The sequence below is a fragment of the Lissotriton vulgaris genome, chromosome 4_1 (genome assembly GCF_964263255.1).
Source record: "Lissotriton vulgaris chromosome 4_1, aLisVul1.2, whole genome shotgun sequence".
Classification (NCBI taxonomy): Eukaryota; Metazoa; Chordata; class Amphibia; order Caudata; family Salamandridae; genus Lissotriton; species Lissotriton vulgaris.
In genome coordinates, this window is record NC_141691.1 from 2018090145 (window position 1) to 2018110694 (window position 20550).

The 20550-nt window shown below is 48.7% G+C and overlaps 1 protein-coding gene across 1 annotated transcript in view; it reads left to right on the forward strand.

Moving 5' to 3' along the window:
* TONSL (tonsoku like, DNA repair protein) overlaps positions 1 to 20550 on the forward strand; it is a 419298-nt gene that overhangs the window by 49749 nt on the left and 348999 nt on the right. Inside the window, exons 3-4 of the mRNA XM_086966418.1 lie at positions 3296 to 3438; positions 6281 to 6464. Coding sequence (XP_086822544.1) covers positions 3296 to 3438; positions 6281 to 6464 — 327 coding nt within the window. The remainder of the gene's footprint in view (positions 1 to 3295; positions 3439 to 6280; positions 6465 to 20550) is intronic.

Below are 20550 nucleotides of genomic sequence, written 5' to 3' on the forward strand. Positions count from 1 at the left end.
GCACAATCTGAAAAATCATTATTATAAAGGTGGCAGAGGGAACTTTCTCCCCCAAGCTGCCTAGCTGATGAGCAGGGTGAGTCTGCGCCTTGGCCTGAAGAGTCCTCATCCAGTCGACAAGCTTTAGGCAAAGGGATTTGTCATCGCTTTGCACCCTCGAGATCTTCCAATCAATCAATCGGTAGATTTGTAGAGCGCCTCTTGCCACTACAGAGGGTGTCCAAGCACTGAGCCGGTAAAGGTAGGTAGGCCTCAGCAGATATATTGTGACAGCTCTCTTTTGGGTGGCAGAGCATTTCAGAGCTGGCGCCCGGCGGGCGAGGATGGTTCATCAGGATGGGCACCAGTCTTGTGAGGGAGGTGGTAAGTGGTCACTAACGGCAACCGAGCACAGCACTGGGGGACTTGTAAAATCATTGCAAGGAAGGATACGTGAAGCTTGAAAAGACAGCATGGAGCTTGGATCCAGCTCACAGACTTGTCCATCTGGTCGTTTCATGATGACCCCAAAGGTGTGGTGTCAGTGCCAGCCTTTTGCAAGTATGGACCTACAGCAGGTGTTAGCTGCGCAGCTCTTTAACTCACTTACAGTTTTCGCTTGCCTCATAGTCTCATTTTCTGTAAGAAGGTTATTGCGATTACTGTGACGTGGGTCTCTCCTCAGTAGCACATCACTGCCTCTTTCATACGTTATGTTCTCTGGTTCTAAGCATCGCCAGCAAGCCACAGACATGACCATGGTTGTTAACCAGAAAAGGAGGGATTTGTGCCTGCTAGCCCCAACTCCTTCTGCTGTCTGCTGGGAACATAAGATTGAGGGCTTCCAGTTAATTTGTGTATTTCTAGGAGTAAAAAAGCTCTTTAAGATTATTCAGTCTTAGCTTTGAACAAAATCCTTCATCATAAAACCATGTTAACGTGCGGAGAATGCCCTTCCATGAGTGGCTGCTGTCTTCAAGTGAAGCCCAATTGATATTCTGACTTGAGAGGCCATTTTAAGAATAAGATTCTTTTACAGGCTTCACAGAGGAGCCCCAGTTTGAGTCCATTGATCCTTTGTTAGATTTAGGGTAGGAGTTATTAGGGGGTATTTTGGAGCCCTTCATTTAATTTCTTTAGGTTGTTTAGAGTGATCTGTGGTGCTTCTAACCAGAGGTGGTTTAGTAGTTTTTTCAGTTAAGCCATTCACTGTGTTTAGCATAGCGCTGTGCGGTCAGGCGTAAAAGCACCAGAATATGACATTAGATGAGCTGCAGTCTGTAGAGGATTAAAGGGCCCATATTGCGTTAGCGGGACGTCTGTGTGCGGTAGCTCATATGTCTTGTCTAGACTCTCTCACAACGTTTCATAATTCTTAAATTATCGAAGGAGATTTAGTAAAATCTAGCATCAAACATTTGTGTCCGGTCGTTATTATTATCCCTCTGCTTATGGGAAGGCTTCCTCAATTCTTTGCTTGACTTTTCTATGCGCGTTGTGGACAGCTGCTAGTGATTTTGTGGTATTGGTTTGCTGTGGAGACTCCTGAGCTGCCATCTTTGCAAATCTTACATCAACTGATTATGGTTCGAGAGTTTCTGCCCATCGGCCAGTGTAAAGATCATCCGGATTCATGGAAAGGTCTCAAAAGGCAGATTTTATTGTGATGCTTGACGCTAAATCTCAGAGTTGAGACTTTAGTTTGTATCCAGTGTGTGAATAATTCGCATCTTTCCAAACTCATTCAAATCATTGTAATTATACAGTTTCCTTGTTTTTAAGTTTTGATGAAAGGGATATAATGGAGAATAGACGCTCCTTGTAAAATGCCAGCTTCTGGTGTAGTGTGACGTTCCCAATCAATTCACTAATCAAGAACTGGATCTTAATACTAAACCGTTGTCGATCAGTGTACATATCAGATTAGCGGGTATATTGATCATTGTCGCAACAATGTTTGCCGTCAGATGAAACTATCTGGGGGCTGGACTAGAAGCAGAAGAGAGCAGCATACAGGAAAGTGACGTACCATATCCCTGGGGAAAGCATAGGGTGGAAGTAACGAGAGTAGCATCCTGAGGAGTGACGTCCTACAGTGAAGCCCTAGGGACTTTAAAACTCAGGTTGGCCAAGTCAGCTCAGCAGGAACATAGAACTCTAGATTTTGTACTGAAAACTGGTAACTATGTGGAGCTTGTCTGGCATAGGCAGCATATTGGTAGAGAGCTTGCCAGTGCTTGCTTCAAAGGGACCACATATGAGGCTTGGGAGTTAAGGGGAGGAAGTAGATCTGTAGTGAGGAGAGCAATGAATATGTCTGTGAAGAAGGTTTTGTGATGGGGGTTTAAGATGCATTCAGAGAGACACAACATTAAGGTGTTGACCCTGAACCCTTAATGTGTCAAGACGCAGACATTCTTGTTCCTCGGTATGAGATTGTGTAGAGCTGACTAATACTAGTATCTCAAGGGAACTCATTGGCTCTGACATATTTGGAGAAGTAATGTTCAGTAGCAGCAAAGTTCATAGTTGTGATTTTTGATCTTTCTGTGAAGGTCCAGAGACCGTATAACAGCATGACGGAACAAAAGATTTCTAACAGCAGGCAAGTACCACAGAGTTTTGAGAAAATGAGTTCTCACTGAGGAGGCAACATCAGTTTAATGCATTCAAGTGCTGCATCCTGTTTGGAGAAGGCAAACTCAGAAGGGCAATAAAAGATGTAGAATTGGAGGCCACTGCAGTAGAGGCTGACTTCATTGTTGCATGTCCAGTGACCTCAAAGATTTTAAACTGTTAGACAAAGTCTGCATGTTGGGAAAATATGGAGGTTTGCAGAAGACCTAGCTGTATTCATTTTTTAGGGTGCCTCTTCTTGAATAATCTGTTTGGTTTTGGAAGTCAGTTGTAAAAGATAGTTAACAGACTCTAGAGAAGAGACACCAAGTTGTTCCAATGTTCACCAGAAATATTTTGAAATGAGATGCAAGGAATATTTTTGAAGTGCAGATGAGAGAACAGAGGGGGAAGAATTGTATATACCTCCCGGTTAAATGAAGGACAGAAAACACACATGTGACCGGCCTTTCTGAGAATTTTGTGATGGTTCATCCACACTTTCCACAGATTTCACCATGACTCTAGTTGGTGAATGGTGTGGGTGACCAGAGATTTATTTTAAAATGGGAAAGGTTCCATTGGTAACTGTTGGGACACTAAATGATGAAGTAATCAGTGAGTCTCAGCCCTTGCTTCCATCGTACCTCATTCCTCGGGTTCCAACTTTTGACACTTCTCTGAACTCCTTTCTCCACAGGGCAGTTCCGCGAGGCAATTGAAGAACACCGTCAGGAGCTACAGATCTGCGAGGGGGTCCATGACGTGATTGGTTCTGCTGTTGCCAACAGGAAAATTGGGGAATGTTTGGCAGAGTTGGGGAATTATGAAGCAGCTCTTAAGGTGAGGTGGTGCCCACACTTGCCGACAAGATGGGTAGAAAGGCGTGCAGTTGACCTGTCCATGATATAAACTGTTCCCAGTCAGATTCCTTGAGATAAACTTATATTTTATGACTGTCTTGGACCTACGTTGGACAGCCTTGATCTTAGCAGCTGGTTCCATGAAAATAACTCTGAATTTTACCAGAGAAAAATCTTATGAACAGTTGCTTTTAATCTAAATTTATTGTGGCAGCTACCTAGGGATGTTCATATTGTGTAAAGTATGATGTATATTATTATTGTGGCTATGCTGTGCTGTAAAGATAATCTAAGTCAGCATATTTTACAGAAATGAGAAATGCAGAACATTTAGAGTACAATGTGGTAAAAGTGTAAAATAGAAGGTACGTTATAAACAACACAGGTTCAGAATAATCTTCTTTGAAGTCTATGTCAATGTAGTCCACAATTGGGCTTGGTGGGAGGTGGGGTGGTGGCAGGCGTCTGGATGTTAGGGTTTGTCTTGTAAAGTAAGAAAGAGAGGGAATACATCCTTAAAGGGAATACCCCATATGTTTGAGTGACACCAATTCTCTTTCCTCTCTTTCTTACTTTCCTCTCTCTATTAGACCCAGGCGTATATTTTGTGGCCTTAGATGAAGATTTGGGTAGTCAACTCCTGCCGGCCTTTAAATTCTCCGGGCCCATTGTGTGTGTATTTAGTAGGATGGTGAATGCCAGGAATTAGAGCTAACTTTGATTGCTGCATTCGACGGAAACCAATGGATGGCTTTCTATTACTGTCTTAGCTGTACTGTATACGTCACAGGAAGACCGGTGTCCTGTTCCAATCCACAGTATTATTATTATTATTATTAAGCTTGTAGAGCGCCTGGTTACTCCAACGGAGTGTCCCCGCTCTAGGACATCGTAATACCACAGCAACTGGCCCAGGCCTTCCACACTCTAGCCTCAAGGCCCTAAGATGCAAGATTGCCTACTACTGGCCCCCTGGGGGAGATTGGAAGAGCCATGTTTGAATTTTTTTCCGAAACAATGTCTCTGATGGACAAGTCCTCAATTCCACAGGTCGTTCGTTCCAGGCCTTATTTGGGAGAAAGATAAAGGAACGACCTCCTGCCATACCTTACGAACCTTAGGCACGATCATCTTCGATGTGCCCGCCGAGCTCAGATTCCGAGCCAGTCTATAGGCAGTGAGAAGGGGGCACAGATATTTTGGCCCTTTCTCGTTGAGGATCCTATGGCAAAAGCACAAAGCATTAAAGGTGACCCTAGCCTGCATAGGGAGCCAGTGTAATTTCCTCAAGGCAGCCCCCACCGATGCCTGCCTAGGGATATTCAATATCAGCCGAGCCGCAGCATTCTGAAACTTCTGAAAAATGTTCAGATTTCTTTTGGTCACCCCTAGGTAAAGGATGTTAGAGTAATCCAAACCGGACGTAACTAGGTCCTGTACCATGGTTCTTTTGGCGTTTAGTGCCAGTAGGTCCAGGATATTCTGCAAAATGTTTAGAGTGCTTAAGCAGATACTGACCACAGCTGATATCTGCTCTGAATAAGATAGGGTGTTGTCGAACCATACTCCCAAATACTTGAACTTAGCCTTGGGAGTCAGAGTAGGTCCCAGCTCCTCCGGCCACCACAAATGTGACCCTATAGAGGGCTGTTTTCCAACTACCATCACCTCCGTCTTTCCAGCATTCAGCTGCAATCAGCTGAACTTCACCCAGTCAGCAAGATCACTCAAGCAGACCTTGAAAGCGGATGCCGTTCCTGCCCCCTTTTGCTCCAGTGTAACAATCAACTGAGTGTCATTGGCATATGACACCAGTTTCACCCCATGTCTCAGCACAATGTGTGCCAGCTGGTTCATGTAAACATTAGATAGAGTTGGACTAAGGGCCGAGCTCTTTGGTACCCCTTGAGACAGAGGACATACTTTAGATTTAAAAGGATGTTGTAAGACCTGGAAGGATCTGTTCTGCAAAAAGTGTTTGATCCATTCCCATGAGCTGCCACCGACCCCGACCTCCCACAACCATTCCAACAGAAGGTCGTGGGAGACGGTGTCAAACACAGCACTCAGATCCAGTAAGATCAGTGCAGTTGTTCTTCCCTCATCAAATGCGGTCATCAAAGCTAGAAGGAAGACCGATTCGGTGCTGTGAGGCAGCCAGAAACCAGACTGGGTTTTATGGAGAACACGTCTTTCTTCCAAAAACGTGGTCAATTGAATATTTATTTGTTTCTCTGCAATTTTAGCAAAGTAGGAAAGCAACAATATAGGTCTCAGATTCTCTGGGAGAGCTGGGTCTAGAGAAGGTTTCTTTAGCAGTAGTACCATCATAGTATGTTTCCAGTTGCTAGCAACCTGCCCTGAACTGAAGGACATGTTCAGAGGTTTGGTAAGAACCGGTGCAATGGCTTCTTTCCCTCGCAATAAATATTTAGGGGGGATCAAATCCAGGGGAGACCCAGATTTAACTGCTTCCATACTTTTTAGGACGTCACTTTTTTCCGGAGGGCGGAATGAAAACCTATCCTCGACCCCGGAATCCTTTATAGCTGGAGCAGAGATATAATTCCTGCTACTTTCAGGGAAGGCTGCATATATTTTCTCAAGAAGAAATCCGCTACTTTATTACAATAGTCCGTGGAGGCAGGCAGTGTTGCTGTGACACGGTCTAAGGAAGTCAATTGTTTGACTACACAAAAAATATTCTTAGTGGAGTTTTTTACTGATTCGATTTGCTCAACATAAAACACCCTACGTGCTCTCCTAATTTGTTGATGGTAAGACTTACTGTGAAATCTCACCTCTGTGCTTTCCCACTGCAGCACCAGCGCCGCCACCTGGAGCTGGCCCATTCAGTCTCCAATGACATTGAGGAGCAGAGGGCCTGGGCCACCATTGGCCGCACCTATTTGTACAGCTATGAATCTAGCCAGTCCAGCGAGTCGTTGCGTCAGGCGCAGAACGCCTTCTTGAAGAGCCTGGCCATTGTGGACGAGCGATTGGAAGGTGAGTTATTTCAGCCTTTCTAACCGTGGTATGAATACTGCGAACTCATCTTGAGAAGCTCCTTCTTTTACAGAATCTTGTGCATTTTTGGCCCTGAAAATTACACCTGTGCTGCACTTTAGCTTTCTGTGTGTTTGGTACAACTCTTAATCTTATCCTTTAGTTCCAGTGGAAGTTCCTTCATAGTCATGAGACTCGAGTCGCTGTTTTATAAAGGATGCTTATTTATTGTGTTACTTAGTGTGACGACAGAAGGACACCCACCTGGAGCAAAGGCTTGTCTACTCCCCTTCCCGACTCCTACTCCATCGCACAGCCAGCATTCCTCACAGTGCTTAATTTGTAAAAAGGTTAGTGCTAGGGCCCTTCTCAGGAGGCCAGTGCAGCTTGCATCACCCATTGCCCATGCCAGTGCTGCCGGAGACAGCACCAACACAACTGCTAACCATCTCACTTCTACAAGTACGACAGTTCTGACCATTCCAGCCACAAAAAGGTGTAAGAATGGTGAAGGCTTCAGGTATTATTAATTTTTAAAGTACATTGAATAATCAAACAACTGTTGTTGTGCTCAAACCAAAATTAGACAACAGCACCACCATTTGGCAGACTGTCATAAGAGCCGGTGTTGAGAATTAAGTGCTGCTGCGGAGTACTGAAAACCACTGGCTCAAATTAAGCACTTATTCCACATATACTATTTCATTCAAGCATCATCCCTCAAGCAAGCCAAGCAGTGACATAGAACATGGGACACAGATGTAAGTAACACCGTGGTCCTTTCATTTCCAGCATCCCCTAGTGGGCCTTTTTGTGGGTGCCAAAGCCACGGGATACCAAAGGCACATGTATTGCCCTGCAGTGCACAGTGACATGTCCTTTTTGACTTCACAGCACCCTACAGAACGGCTACATATCATTGGCTTGAATATCATAGAGCACATGCAATGTATACAAAGAAAGGTATTGTGTGCAATTAATTTATACATGGACCCAGAGATCACTGTATTGATGCCATCTGTATCCTGGATTGCAACTGTCACCATCTACCTTGCTGTTGTGAAAAGATAGCTGCAGGACCATGGAGAGGGACGTGTGGAATTCTTAGTAGACAATTTGATCCCAGAGGAACTTCAAGAATGGGTAAGGAGCGGGAAAGGTTGCAAGTCCAGGCAAACCTATGATGAGATCAATCAATCAGTGGTTTGGAAAGCGCCACTACTCACCCGCGAGGGTCTGAAGGCGCTGGGGGGTAGGGATGGGGTGCTGATCCATCTGCGTGTGAAGGTTGTTGAACAGCCAGGTCTTGAGGTCCTTCCTGAATTAGGTCAACAACGCAGATTGCCTGAGGTGGAGGGGCAAGGTGTTTCAGGTCATGGCGGCGAGGTAGGAGAAGGATCTTCCTCCGGTTCTGGTCTTGTGGATCCGTGGGACGGTGGCCAGGGCGAGTTGGGCAGATAGTAACAGTAAGGGTTTGTTTTGTACAATAAGAAAACTATGAAAGGAAAATAATAGAACATTTCAGAAATTTGAAACGTGGGAGCCACCAAAAACTTCAGAATAAATTATAACCGCATTTTCCTGGGATAGGGGGTACATGACCGGTCCTTCCCACCCCTGAAGGCCAAGGATTAAACAAAAGAAAAGTTGTGATGGACATATGCGTGAAGACCCAAGCAGAGGCAAAAGGTACAAATAAACAGTTGGGAAAGAAGGTTAGCCATTTAATCGTCAATACAAGGGGTACCCAACCTTTTCTGTACCCCGCACACTTACGAAATGTTAGATTAATGTTCGCACCCGAGCCCACCCGCCGACCATACCGACCCAGACACCGCCGCCAGCAACCTCAGACAGTGGATCAACGACTGCGCCAACACCCTTGCCCGATCAAGAAACCCTCCAACAATCATAGCATCAAGAAAACCAGCTGGTTCACTGAAGACCTCCGGGCCTCCAAGCAAACCTGCCGAAAGCTGGATAAGATCTGGCTCCGTGAACGAACACCGGACAGCCACTCCACCCACAAGAAAGCCACCCGCAGACACCATCACCTCATCAGATCTGCCAAAAGGACCTACTTCAAAGACCGCATAGACAACAACGCACACAACAGCAAAGAGCTCTTCAACATCGTGAAGGAACTCTCCAACCCCAGTTCCAACACCAACGACGTCCCACCCTCGCAAGACCTGTGCGACTCGCATTCCACCTTCTTCCACCGCAAGATCACAGACATCCACAACAGTTTCAACACCACGACCGCCCGACAACCACTGAGACCTCCACCCCACGACCACCAACCGCCTGTTCTGCTGGTCCAACATCAACGATGATGACACCATCAAAATCATGAACACCATCCACTCCGGATCTCCGTCAGATCCATGCCCACACCACATCTTCAACAAAGCCAGCACATCCATCGCAACCCATCTCCGGAAAGTCATCAACACCTCCTTCGAGACAGCAACCTTCCCGGAGAGCTGGAAGCACGCCAAGATCAACGCCTTACTCAAGAAACCCAAGGCGGACCCCAAGGACCTCAAGAACTTCCGGCCCATCTCCCTGCTCCCGGCAAAGTTTATCGAGAAGACCGTCAACGAACAACTGACCCGCTACCTCGAGGAGAACAACATCATGGACCCTTGCCAGTCCGGGTTCCGCAGCAACCACAGCACCGAGACTGCCTTCATCGCCGTCACTGATGACATCAAGTCCCTGCTGGACAACGGAGAAACTACGGCCCTCATCCTCCTGGACCTGTCAGCTGCCTTCGACACGGTCTGTCACCACACACAACGAACACGCCTCCACAACACTGGGATCCAAGAGAAGGCCCTGAACTGGACCACCTCCTTCCTCTCCGGCAGACCACAGAGCGTCCGCCTTCCCCCCCTTCCGCTCGGAAGCCACCGAGATCATCTGCGGCGTACCCCAGGGCTCATCCCTCAGTCCAACTCTGTTTAACATCTACATGGCACCGCTCGCCCACGTCGCCCATCGTCACGACCTCAACATCCTCTCCTACGCCGATGACACCCAGCTGATACTCTCCCTCACCAAGAACCCCCACACCGCCAACACTAACCTTCACGAAGGAATGAAGGCCGTTGCTGAATGGAACAGCCGACTGAAGCTGAACTCTGACAAGACGGACGTCCTCATCCTCGGATCCAACCCTTCGGCCTGGGACGACTCCTGTTGGCCGACAGCACTGGGAACTGCTCCAACACCCACTGACCACGCTCGCAACCTAGGGGTCATCCTCGACTCCACCCTCTCCATGACTAAACAGGTCAACGCCGTCTCCTCCTCCTGCTTCAACACCCTCCGCATGCTCCGTAGGATCTACAAGTGGATCCCCACTGAAACGAGAAAAACAGTCACCCAGGCCCTTGTCAGCAGTAGGTTGGACTATGGTAACGCCCTCTACGCAGGAGCCTCGGCCAAACTCATGAGACGGTTCCAACGCATCCAGAATGCCTCTGCACGCCTGATCCTCTACATCCCTCGCTGCAGCCACATCACACCCCACCTGAGAGACCTGCACTGGCTCCCGGTCAACAAGAGGATAACCTTCAAGCTCCTCATCCACGCACACAAGGCACTCCACAACACCGGACCAACGTACCTCAACAGACGACTCAGCTTCTACACCTCCACCCACCAGCTCCGCTGACCTCGCCCTCGCTACGGTCCCCCGTTCCGAAGAGCGACCTCAGGCGGCAGATCGTTCTCCCACCTCACCGCAAAGACCTGGAACACCCTACCCATCCACCTACGGCAGACCCAAGACCTGCTGACCTTCAGAAAACTCCTCAAGACCTTGCTTTTTGAGCAGTAGCAGCATTCCCCACCCCAGCACCTTGAGACCCTCACGGGTGAGTAGTGCGCTTTACAAACGATTTGATTGATTGATTGATTGATGCCTTTTCACTTCCCTAATGCCTCTGCACTACCCTGTGCAGTTACGGGCACAGGCATTGGGTTTGGCCCTTGATCCTTTTATGCCAGCTTGCATTGGGCTTGGGTTGCTTGTGTTCCTACTCAGTGGCCCGGCTGTTTAGGCTGGACTGATCCTATTGGAGCAGAACCGAGGTTTATTTGCACATGGTTGTTCCCTGTCAGGAGTGGCATGGTGTGCAAACCAAGAATGGACTACACATCAGCTACCTGTAGCTAGGTTTTGGTTGAATGTGGCATTGCCCAACACTTTGTGAGGCTTGGGGGGAAGGGAGGGGGGGTGAAGGGGGAGGTGCCCTCTCTCACAAACACCTTTTGTCTGAATGTTTGGCACTTTTTCGAACCAGAACTCCCAGAAGCAGCGTGATTGATCCGCTTTAGAAGGGGAGATTGTATTCCCGCTCGAGGAAACTGCTAGAGCGCTCCACCTTAAAAATCAGCTTTACCTGACAGCAAAAAACGTGTCAAGCGCCCATCATTTTCCAGCAAAACCTCGCTAACGTAAACGTTCTTTCCAGTTTGGAGAAGATTCTCCACTCGATTTTAGAGATGGAACTTGATTGATCTCCTTCAGGAACCATTGTAATTTGTACACCGTCGTAATCTATAAAGTGACATCATTCAACATTCTGAAGAGATTATACAGGAATCTATCCTATTTTACTTCTTAAAAACGTGGTAGAGAACAGACCCATCAGCTAATTACATCGCACAGAAACACACCGGGGAATTGTACAGACCCTGAAACAAGACAGACATCGAACTTTAGTCTTGATAAAGGTGGAACATATTCGCTTCAGAACCACCGAAACGCCTCGACGCCAAACTCCTGTACAATTCAAGTCCTCTCCTCCCCTGTTGATATACAAATTTGTGGCCATAAAACTAGGGAGTGATGAAATTGTTGTATTGAATGTACCACTTGTATTTTACAATTCTTTACGTTTTACAACAAATTTTTGTCTGTCTGTTGCATTGTGCAGGTCACAATAGATTGTACTATTAGTTGAAATTTTAATTGTTTTTTAGCAATTGTATGATGTATAAATGTAAACTGTTTTTATTTCTGTTACTTTAATAAATTGATGTGTACTTTATGTTTAGAATTGTAGTAGTTCATGATTTTATTTTTAGTTGCTTTAAAGCTAAGTTTTAGCTTATCCTGTATATGTCTCAAGGGAACTAGTCTTATTTCTGAATGTTAGACACCTCTGTGTGTTGGATATGTTGCGACGCTTTGGTCAGTGGGGTAAGTGAAGTTCTGAACTGGGAGATGGAGTATATCTTTATGCAGTTGATGCTTTTCTTGGTATGAATCCTGAGTATTGTATCAGATTGCTACTTGAGAACTGTAGGCGATTATCCGGTTTTAAGATGAAAAGTGAAACATCTATACAGTTTCTAATAATTAACTGCTGGCCACCTTGAAGAGACACAACCCCTTTTGGAACTTAGGCGGAAGGTTTCAAATACCTAGACCCATTTGGGAAAGGAACTGCACTCGATGAAGAGGCCCAAATAGACCAAAACCGGTTGCTTGTGTTCCGGTTCAGAGGTGACCTCAATTGGCAAGTCTGGCTGGGCAGTTCTTCCTGGAGCTGAAGCGAGGCTGATTTGCCAATGGCTGGGTCTAATCTGAGGTGGCATGGTGGGCAGGGGCTGGGATGCAGCCACAAGTAATTACCAGTGACTGAGATTAATTTGAGCAATCACTTTATGAAATTCTTTCTTTTATGAAGGAGGCTGAAAGATGGGTTCGCCTTCCTTTTTCGCAGCTTGGAAGAGTCGTACTCTTTAAGATGGTTGCACTCTGCAGGCTCCTATACTTATTCCTTCAAACCCCTTCTGTGTCTCCGGCATCATTTCTCTCAAGGTTTAAGTTGTCTGTCATAGCTTCTTGTGTGATGGGGATGCCTAGATTTATCTGAACACATTGTGCCTAGTGACGTCTGTCCCTAATTTGTGAAATCTTTATTTGGCTACACATCTGATTATCATCAGTAAATGGGCCTTTAAGGTTCAGGGCAGGCCCTTATTAAGAATGTCTAGGTACTGAATGAGGGATGCAGGATTTCTGCATTATTAAAAGGGAGTAAGTTGATGGCTTCCCTGCTGATCCAGTTAAAGGCGTTATAAGGGCATGGGCACTGACGAGGGTAAATATTAGCTGGAAATGAAAGATTACTCGGGAACCCCTTATATGGGTGGAAATCCATAGCAAGGAAGATGGTGAGCTCTCAGGATCCGGAGAATGGGATCTGTTGGGTAGCAACAAGATTTGGTGGAGATGTGAGGAACAGATTCACTGTTGCCCCTTCGCAGTCAAGAAATCAGATTGACCTTGAGGGAGTTTCTCTAGTATCTCCGTTGTGGCACCCTGTTGGATCTGCGATGGGCAAGCCCAGCACAAAGGGGGGTAGCTTGGCTCAAGTGTCAAGGCAAGTGAAGGTTGTCGTGTTAAGCCGGCTTTGACCCACTAATATCTCCTTGAACAACCACCAAAAAGAAGGACACCACACCACTGTTGTAGAAAAATATGATTCCTTTATGTAAAAAGTTCTCTGTTTGAATGGGGATCAGTTAGGAAAGTACATACATATTTCTTTTGGCCACAATTTGCTGGGTTTTGATTCCGGGTTGAATACAGTAAATATATCAGGAATAAATATCATCAATAAATAGAATAAATATCAGGAATAAGTATCATCAATAAATAGAATAAATATCACTTTTGTTCAGCAGAATAAATACTGGTTCATTTAAATAAACAAACACATGTTCATTCTGGTATCGCTGCCACCAATTAAATATGTCAGGAACATTGACTTGCAATACGTTTCAGGATAGAAAGATTACTCTTACAATTTATGAAGACTTCACTGCTAACGATTACAGGCTTCTCTGGGCACAAGAGGGTGTTGGGACTCTTTGAGAATCACTCGGGGGATAAGCACATATATCTACAAAGCAAGGAAACACAGTGAGCACTTAGTTTACACTCGGCTGCCACCGGGTTGAGTTCTCTGTTTGCCGGTGGGGTCTTAGCGCATCTAGGGGCTTCGTTACCACTAGCACTTGGGCGGCACCAGTTCAAAGTCTTTAGACTGGCGAACGGGGCTGCCGAAGAGGTCACACAATCTTCGCGCTCAGTCAAGTAAATGCCGGTTCACAGTTCCTTTTTAACAGCGCTTCCCACCTGAAGAGACGGGCCCACCACACATCGGCTGCAATCGAAAAGCGATTCAGTCGGGTTCAGCACTTCTCTCGCCAGTGACTGGTTCTCAGGGGCTCCACGGACCTCCCTCCGACTTCCTCAAACAGGGATGGTTCCCGCCCACAGCTACAGCCGCCGATTCACTGGGGAGGGGCAGAGACAGTAGTCCCGCCCAACGTAGGCCGGCCTTTTCCCGCCCGGCGCACCACCTCACCTCAATCTGCGCAGGAAGCACTCTACGCCTGTGGAGCTCGGAGACGTCCGAGCTCCTCGCTGGAGGCGTCGGTCACACAAGGGGCACAGAGGACGCTCGCGGTCGCGGCGAACTTGCTCTCGCCTCGCGACCCAAGTCGGTCGAAATTCACCACCGGGGGGGCGGGGAAGGCACACGAAAACGGCCACAGTCTTTTGTGGGTGACTAGGCACTCGCTGGGCAGGCGCTGTAGGCGCGAGGTCACCGCACACACGGCTGACTGGAACGCCAGTCAGGATCCACGCCAGTGACTCTTGCTTGCTCTACTGCCCGCGCTACCAGCTGCCTCAGGGGGTCAACAGGGCAGGTGTCAATCTGGTGTCAAGTCTGGAATCTCCTTCTTCACCTAGATCTGGAACATCACTATCCTATCTAGTCTTCAGGTCATCTAAAATGGCCGCCAGGGACTGGACCTTATATAGCCAGTGCCCTGAGGTGCTGGCTCGTGCCAGTAGGTTCTAGAACCTTCTTTGGCCTAGGCCAATGACAGGGCACTTCTGGGGTATTTGGGTCTCTAACAGCCACCATACTGGGGTTCTAGAGCAGCCATTTTGTGTACCTGAGGGAAATAAAGTAATTCCTGTCAGGAATGCGCGCCAAGTAAAAGAGAGCCAAAACCTTGAAAAGTCAAGGTTCATGGAGGCTCCAAGGGGAGTCACTCACATGAGGAAAATGGATGGCCACCATTTTGAGGTCATTCATACAGGTTGCCAATCCCAGTCTATAATGTCACAGGGTCCTTGTAAATAGGTGCCAAAAACCTAGTGAACAACTGGGCGTCAAGGAACATCTAGCCCCATGAAACAGCACACAAAAGGTCCTGGTAGACAAAGAAAAACGAAAAATTTTGGGAGGTACAGGGGAACAAAAGAAATCATAGTGGTGAGGGGACTCTCAGAAGCAGACGGGTCTAACACGCGTCCCCCCCAGCTGAAAGTGGGGAGAGCTGCCCAACCCCTTGGGAGTTCTCAACACTAAGGCGGAAATACCTGGAGAGACCGTCTGCATTGGCGTGGTCAACTCCGGGTCGGTGCTCCACCCGAAAGTCCATTCCCTGTAGGGAGATAGACCACCTCAACAGTTTGGGGTTTTCCCCCTTCATCTGCATGAGCCAGCGAAGGGGTCGGTGGTCTGTCTGAACAAGGAAATGCGAACCAAACAAGTATGGTCGCAGCTTCTTCAGTGCCCAGACCACCGCAAAGGCTTCCCGCTCAATGGTACTCCACCTCTGTTCCCGGGGAAGCAGTCTCCGTGACAGAAAGACCACGGGTTGATCCAGACCCTCCTCATTGAGTTGCGATAACACCGCCCCAATGCCAATGTCGGATGCATCTGTCTGGACAATGAATTCCTTTGTGAAGTCTGTAGCCTTCAAGATGGGAGCGTTACACAATGCTTGTTTCAGAGTATCGAAGGCTCGCTGACAAGCCTCCGTCCAGATGACTCTCCTGGGTTGCTTCTTGGCCGTGAGTTCAGTAAGGGGTGCCACGATAGTGCCAAACCCTTCACAAACCGTCCGTAGTAGCCTGTGAGGCCCAGGAAGGCTCGGACCTCAGTCTGGGTCTTGGGGGGTTTCCAGGCCATGATTGCCTCAATCTTCGCCTGAAGGGGCTGCACATTTCCCCTGCCCACCAAGTGACCTAAGTACACTACCGACCCCTGTCCAATCTGACATTTGCTGGCCTTGATCGTCCAGCCAGCCCTTTCCATGGTCTGGAGAACTTCCTGCAAGTGCTGCAAGTGATCCTCCCAACTGCTACTGAAGACAGCTATGTCATCTAAGTAGGCAGCAGAGAAGGACTCCATCCCGGTGAGGATCGTGTTCACCAGCCGCTGAAAAGTGGCAGGAGCGTTCTTGAGCCCGAAGGGCATGACACAGAACTGGTAGTGTCCATCAGGTGTGGAGAAGGCTGACCTTTCCTTGGCTCAATCAGTCATGGGAATCTGCCAGTACCCTGCAGTGAGGTCAATGGTACTGAGATATTGGGCAGCTCCCAACCGGTCAATCAGTTCATCCGCCCGTGGGATCGGATGAGCATCCGTTTTGGTTACCGAATTTAGTCCTCGGTAATCCACACAGAATCGTAATTCTGGTGTGGCGCCAGGTGGAGCAGCTTTGGGCACCAAAACCACCGGGCTAGACCAAGGGCTACTTGAAGGTTCAATGACCCCTAGCTCCAGCATCTAAGCTACTTCACTTCGAATGCTGGCCTTCACCTTGTCAGACAGCCGGTAAGACTTGGACTTCACAGGTGGGCTGTCTCCTGTGTCCACATCATGGGTACACAGGCGGGTCTTACCCGGGACAAGGGAGAACAGAGGAGCGAATGACCCCAAGACCTGGCGACATTCCTCCTGCTGCTCAGGAGTCAGGGATGGCGAGAGTTTCACTCCCTCCACCGACCCATCCTTTTCTTGAGACGCAAAAAGGTCAGGGAGAGGCTCTGTGTCCTCTTCCTCTGATCCATCAGTCACCATAACCAACATGACTTCGGGCCTTTCGTAGTGGGGCTTGAGGCGGTTGGCATGTAACACCCGATGTGGGTGCCGAGGGGTCTTCACGTCCACCAAGTAGGTAGCCTTGCCCATCTTCTCCAACACCTCATAGGGGCCTGTCCAATGGTCCTGGAGGGCACTCAGCTCTCCAGGCTCCATCACCCACACCTTCTGACCAGGCTCCAGCTCCACTGGGTGAGCATTGTGGTCATACCACGCTTTCATCACAGACTGGCTGGCTACCAAGTTGTCAGAAGCTTGCTTCCACAACTTAGCCATTTGGCTCCGGAGGCCAGCATGTAGCTCACCACGTCCTGGGGAACTTTCCGAGGAGACTTTTCCCAGGAGTCCCTCCCCAGGCTGAGAGGTCCACGTACAGGGTGCCCGTACAAAAGCTCAAAGGGGCTGAAACCCACTCCCTTCTGCGGCACTTCCCTGTAAGAAAAGAGCTAACAGGGTAGGAGGACGTCCCATTTCCTCCGCAGGCTTTCGGGTAGACTTCTGATCATACCCTTTAAGGTTTTGTTGAACCTTTCCACAAGGCCATTGGCCTGTGGGTGATAAGGAGTGGTAAACCGGTAGGTCACCCCACACTCCTTCCACATTGCCCGCATGTACGCTGACATGAAGTTGGTCCCCCTGTCAGACACAACTTCCTTGGGGAATCCCACTCGGGTAAAGATCCCCATCAGGGCCTTCGCCACTACCGGTGCAGTAATGGTTCTCAGAGGTATTGCCTCCGGATACCTTGTGGCATGATCCACCAGTACCAGGATGAACCTGTGACCGGAGGTTGTCGGCGGATCTAAGGGCCCAGCAATGTCGATGCCTACCCTTTCAAAGGGGGTGCCAACGACGGGAAGTGGTTCCAGGGGAGCCTTCAGCTTCATCCCTGTTTTCCCACTGGCTTGGCATGACACACACGACCGACAGTATGTATCGGACGCCACCCTCATTCGAGGCCAATAAAAGTGGGGGACAAGCTGTGCAAAGGTCTTGTCCTGTCCCAGGTGTCCTGCCAAGGGAATCTTGTGAGCCAACTCTTAATAGGAAGGCTCAGTAACACTGTGGGACTACCAGGGCCCGTGACAGTCCGTGCTCTGGCGCCCTGGGCTCACTGTAGAGGAGACCATCCTCCCAGTAAACACGATAGTTCCCAGACTCGTTACCTGCTGCCTGGGCTTCAGCCTGTTGCCTCAGACCCTCGAGGGTGGGACATTCCCTCTGTCCCTTGCTCAGTTCCTCCCTGGATGGTCCTCCCTTCACTCGCCACTCAGCGGGGATAGGCAGATCCTCCAACGGAACCATGTCCTCCTCCGCGGACTCCGGGTCCATCTCCTCCGATGGCCTATCCATCTCACGGGGCACGGACATCGAGGCAGGCTCTTCCTGTCCTCGAGATGCTCCCTCATCGGCAGCTGGGTGGGCCATTGTTCCAGGCTCCATCCCATGCGACTTCTCCTCCCGAGCAGCCGCCGACCTGGTACTCACACAGGCCCAATCAGGTGTACCCAGCATCTCAGAATGAGTCCGGTATTCCACCTCCTTCCAAGCATTGTGCTCCATATCATTGCCCAGCAGACAATCGACTGGCACGGCGGGGCTTACGGCAACTCGAAGTGAACCTGCAACCCCTCCCCACTCAAAGGGAACCTCAGCCACGAGATAGTGGCTCATTCTGCCGTCAGCCATCGCGGCTGGATGAAGTACGCCTGGAATCACCTGCTCTGAGGACACCAGATGACTCCTGACTATAGTCATACTGGCTCCTGTATCTCTCAGAGCTTCCCCTCTATGGCCATTGATGGTGACCCATTGCCCATACTTGGTAGTATTTGGGGGCACCTGGATCTTTGGAACCATCTCCCGATCACCCAGGGACACTAAGGTGACACCCGCCCACTCCCTCCCCTTAACTAAGGGCATCTCCTCCCCGAGCGCTACACTAGCAACTCCCGGGACCTTTCCTCCAGTGGGAGGGGGTGGTCTCTTTGGGCATTTCGCGTCTCCCTTATAATGTCCAATACCACCGCACTCAAAGCAATGGACAACCCTTGGCTGCTGACTCGGGCCAGGATTAGGGTTCTTTTGCGGGCTAGCCTTAGAGTTGGAGAAGAAACTTTTCCCCTTAAAGTTATTTTGGGGGCCTTTGGAGAACTCCTGTTTCTTATTATCTCCCCCCTCTTTCTTCTGGGGAGCGCCCTGTCCGGACTTCTGAGAATCTCCTCCCGTCCCCTTCGTGGACACTCGGGTACTTACCCAAATGTCTGCCTCCTCAGCAAGCTTACGGGTGCAAGTAAGTTTGCTGTCTACCAGGTGCTGCCCCAGCTCGGGAAGACATTTCTCGAGTAGATGTTCCTTGAGTATGAGATTTTACAACCCTCGATAGTCTTCCACCTCACTACCTTGGACCCACCCATCCAGGGCTTTCTTGGCATAATCCAGGAAGTCAACCCAATTCTGTGAGCTCAGTTTATGGCTGCCCCTAAACCTCTGCCGGTATTTCTCGGGGGTCAACCCAAACTTTCTAATGAGCGCCACCTTCATGGCGGGGTAGTCTACCTGATCCTCCCGGACTAGGGCCAATAGGGCATCCCTACCTGTTGGAGGCATGTAGCGATATAATCCACCACACCCATGCTTCTCATGGATCCCATGGGCTCTTAAGGAGACCTCATAGGCTGCCAGCCACTTAGCTATGTCATCTCCAGCGGTATAACTGGCGATCACGTTCTTGGGTAAGTGAGGCCTGAGCTCCCTGGCAAATTCCTTAGACTCGACACCCTCCGGAGTGATGTTATGGGCCCTGAGGTCGACTTCTCGTAGCTTGAGCTCGTGTTCCATCCTCTTTCCTTCCATCTCCAGCTTAGCTAACTCCCACCTCAATTGTCTTTCCTCTCTTCTATCAGCTAACTCGGTCTCTGACAACCCTCCTGTTAATGCACTGCTGCCCTCCCGTGAGGTTACCTTGGGGCTGATTATCATCTCACCCACCCCCAGGGGACATTCCGCAGCTCTCTCAACGACAGTACCCCTGTCTGACTCCTCCTCCTCTACCATACCCTCCGGATGCGCCTCCACCCAGGCTCGCAGACTAATGCGGAGCTCCTCTCTTTTGGCCCCTCGCCTAACGAACACTCCCCTTTCCTGACAGAACTCTTTGAGCTGCGCCACGGTATAGGTCTCCAGCTCTGACATATCGAATTCCATCTTGTCAGTGAAAAGTGTGGACAACCACCTCGAAGTAGGTTACAAGGATAGGAACTCTGAGGGTCACCTCCACCCACCTCCAGAAGAGAATTTGGAAAAAAACAAAATATCGAATTGGAGTGCCACTGGGAGAAAACTCTGGGTGTGTACCTGTGGCGCACACGAAATTATTATGGGGTCCAAAACAAGCACGGCTCGTAATCCCACCCGCTGAGCACCAATTTTATGTTGGACCTGCGATGGGCAAGCCCAGCACAAAGGGGGGTAGCTTGGCTCAAGTGTCAAGGCAAATGAAGGTTGTCGTGTTAAGCCGGCTTTGACCCACTAATATCTCCTTGAACAACCACCAAAAAGAAGGACACCACACCACTGTTGCAGAAAAATACGATTCCTTTATGTAAAAAGTTCTGTTTGAATGGGGATCAGTTAGGAAAGTACATACATATTGGCCACAATTTGCTGGGTTTTGATTCCGGGTTGAATACAGTAAATATATCAGGAATAAATATCATCAATAAATAGAATAAATATCAGGAATAAGTATCATCAATAAATAGAATAATTATCACTTTTGTTCAGCAGAATAAATACTGGTTCATTTAAATAAACAAACACATGTTCATTCTGGTATCGCTGCCACCAATTAAATATGTCAGGAACATTGACTTGCAATACGTTTCAGGATAGAAAGATTACTCTTACAATTTATGAAGACTTCACTGCTAACGATTACAGGATTCTCTGGGCACAAGAGGGTGTTGGGACTCTTTGAGAATCACTCGGGGGATAAGCACATATATCTACAAAGCAAGGAAACACAGTGAGCACTTCGTTTACACTCGGCTGCCACCGGGTTGAGTTCTCTGTTTGCCGGTGGGGTCTAGGCGCGCCTAGGGGCTTCGTTACCACTAGCACTCAGGCGGCACCAGTTCAAAGTCTTTAGACTG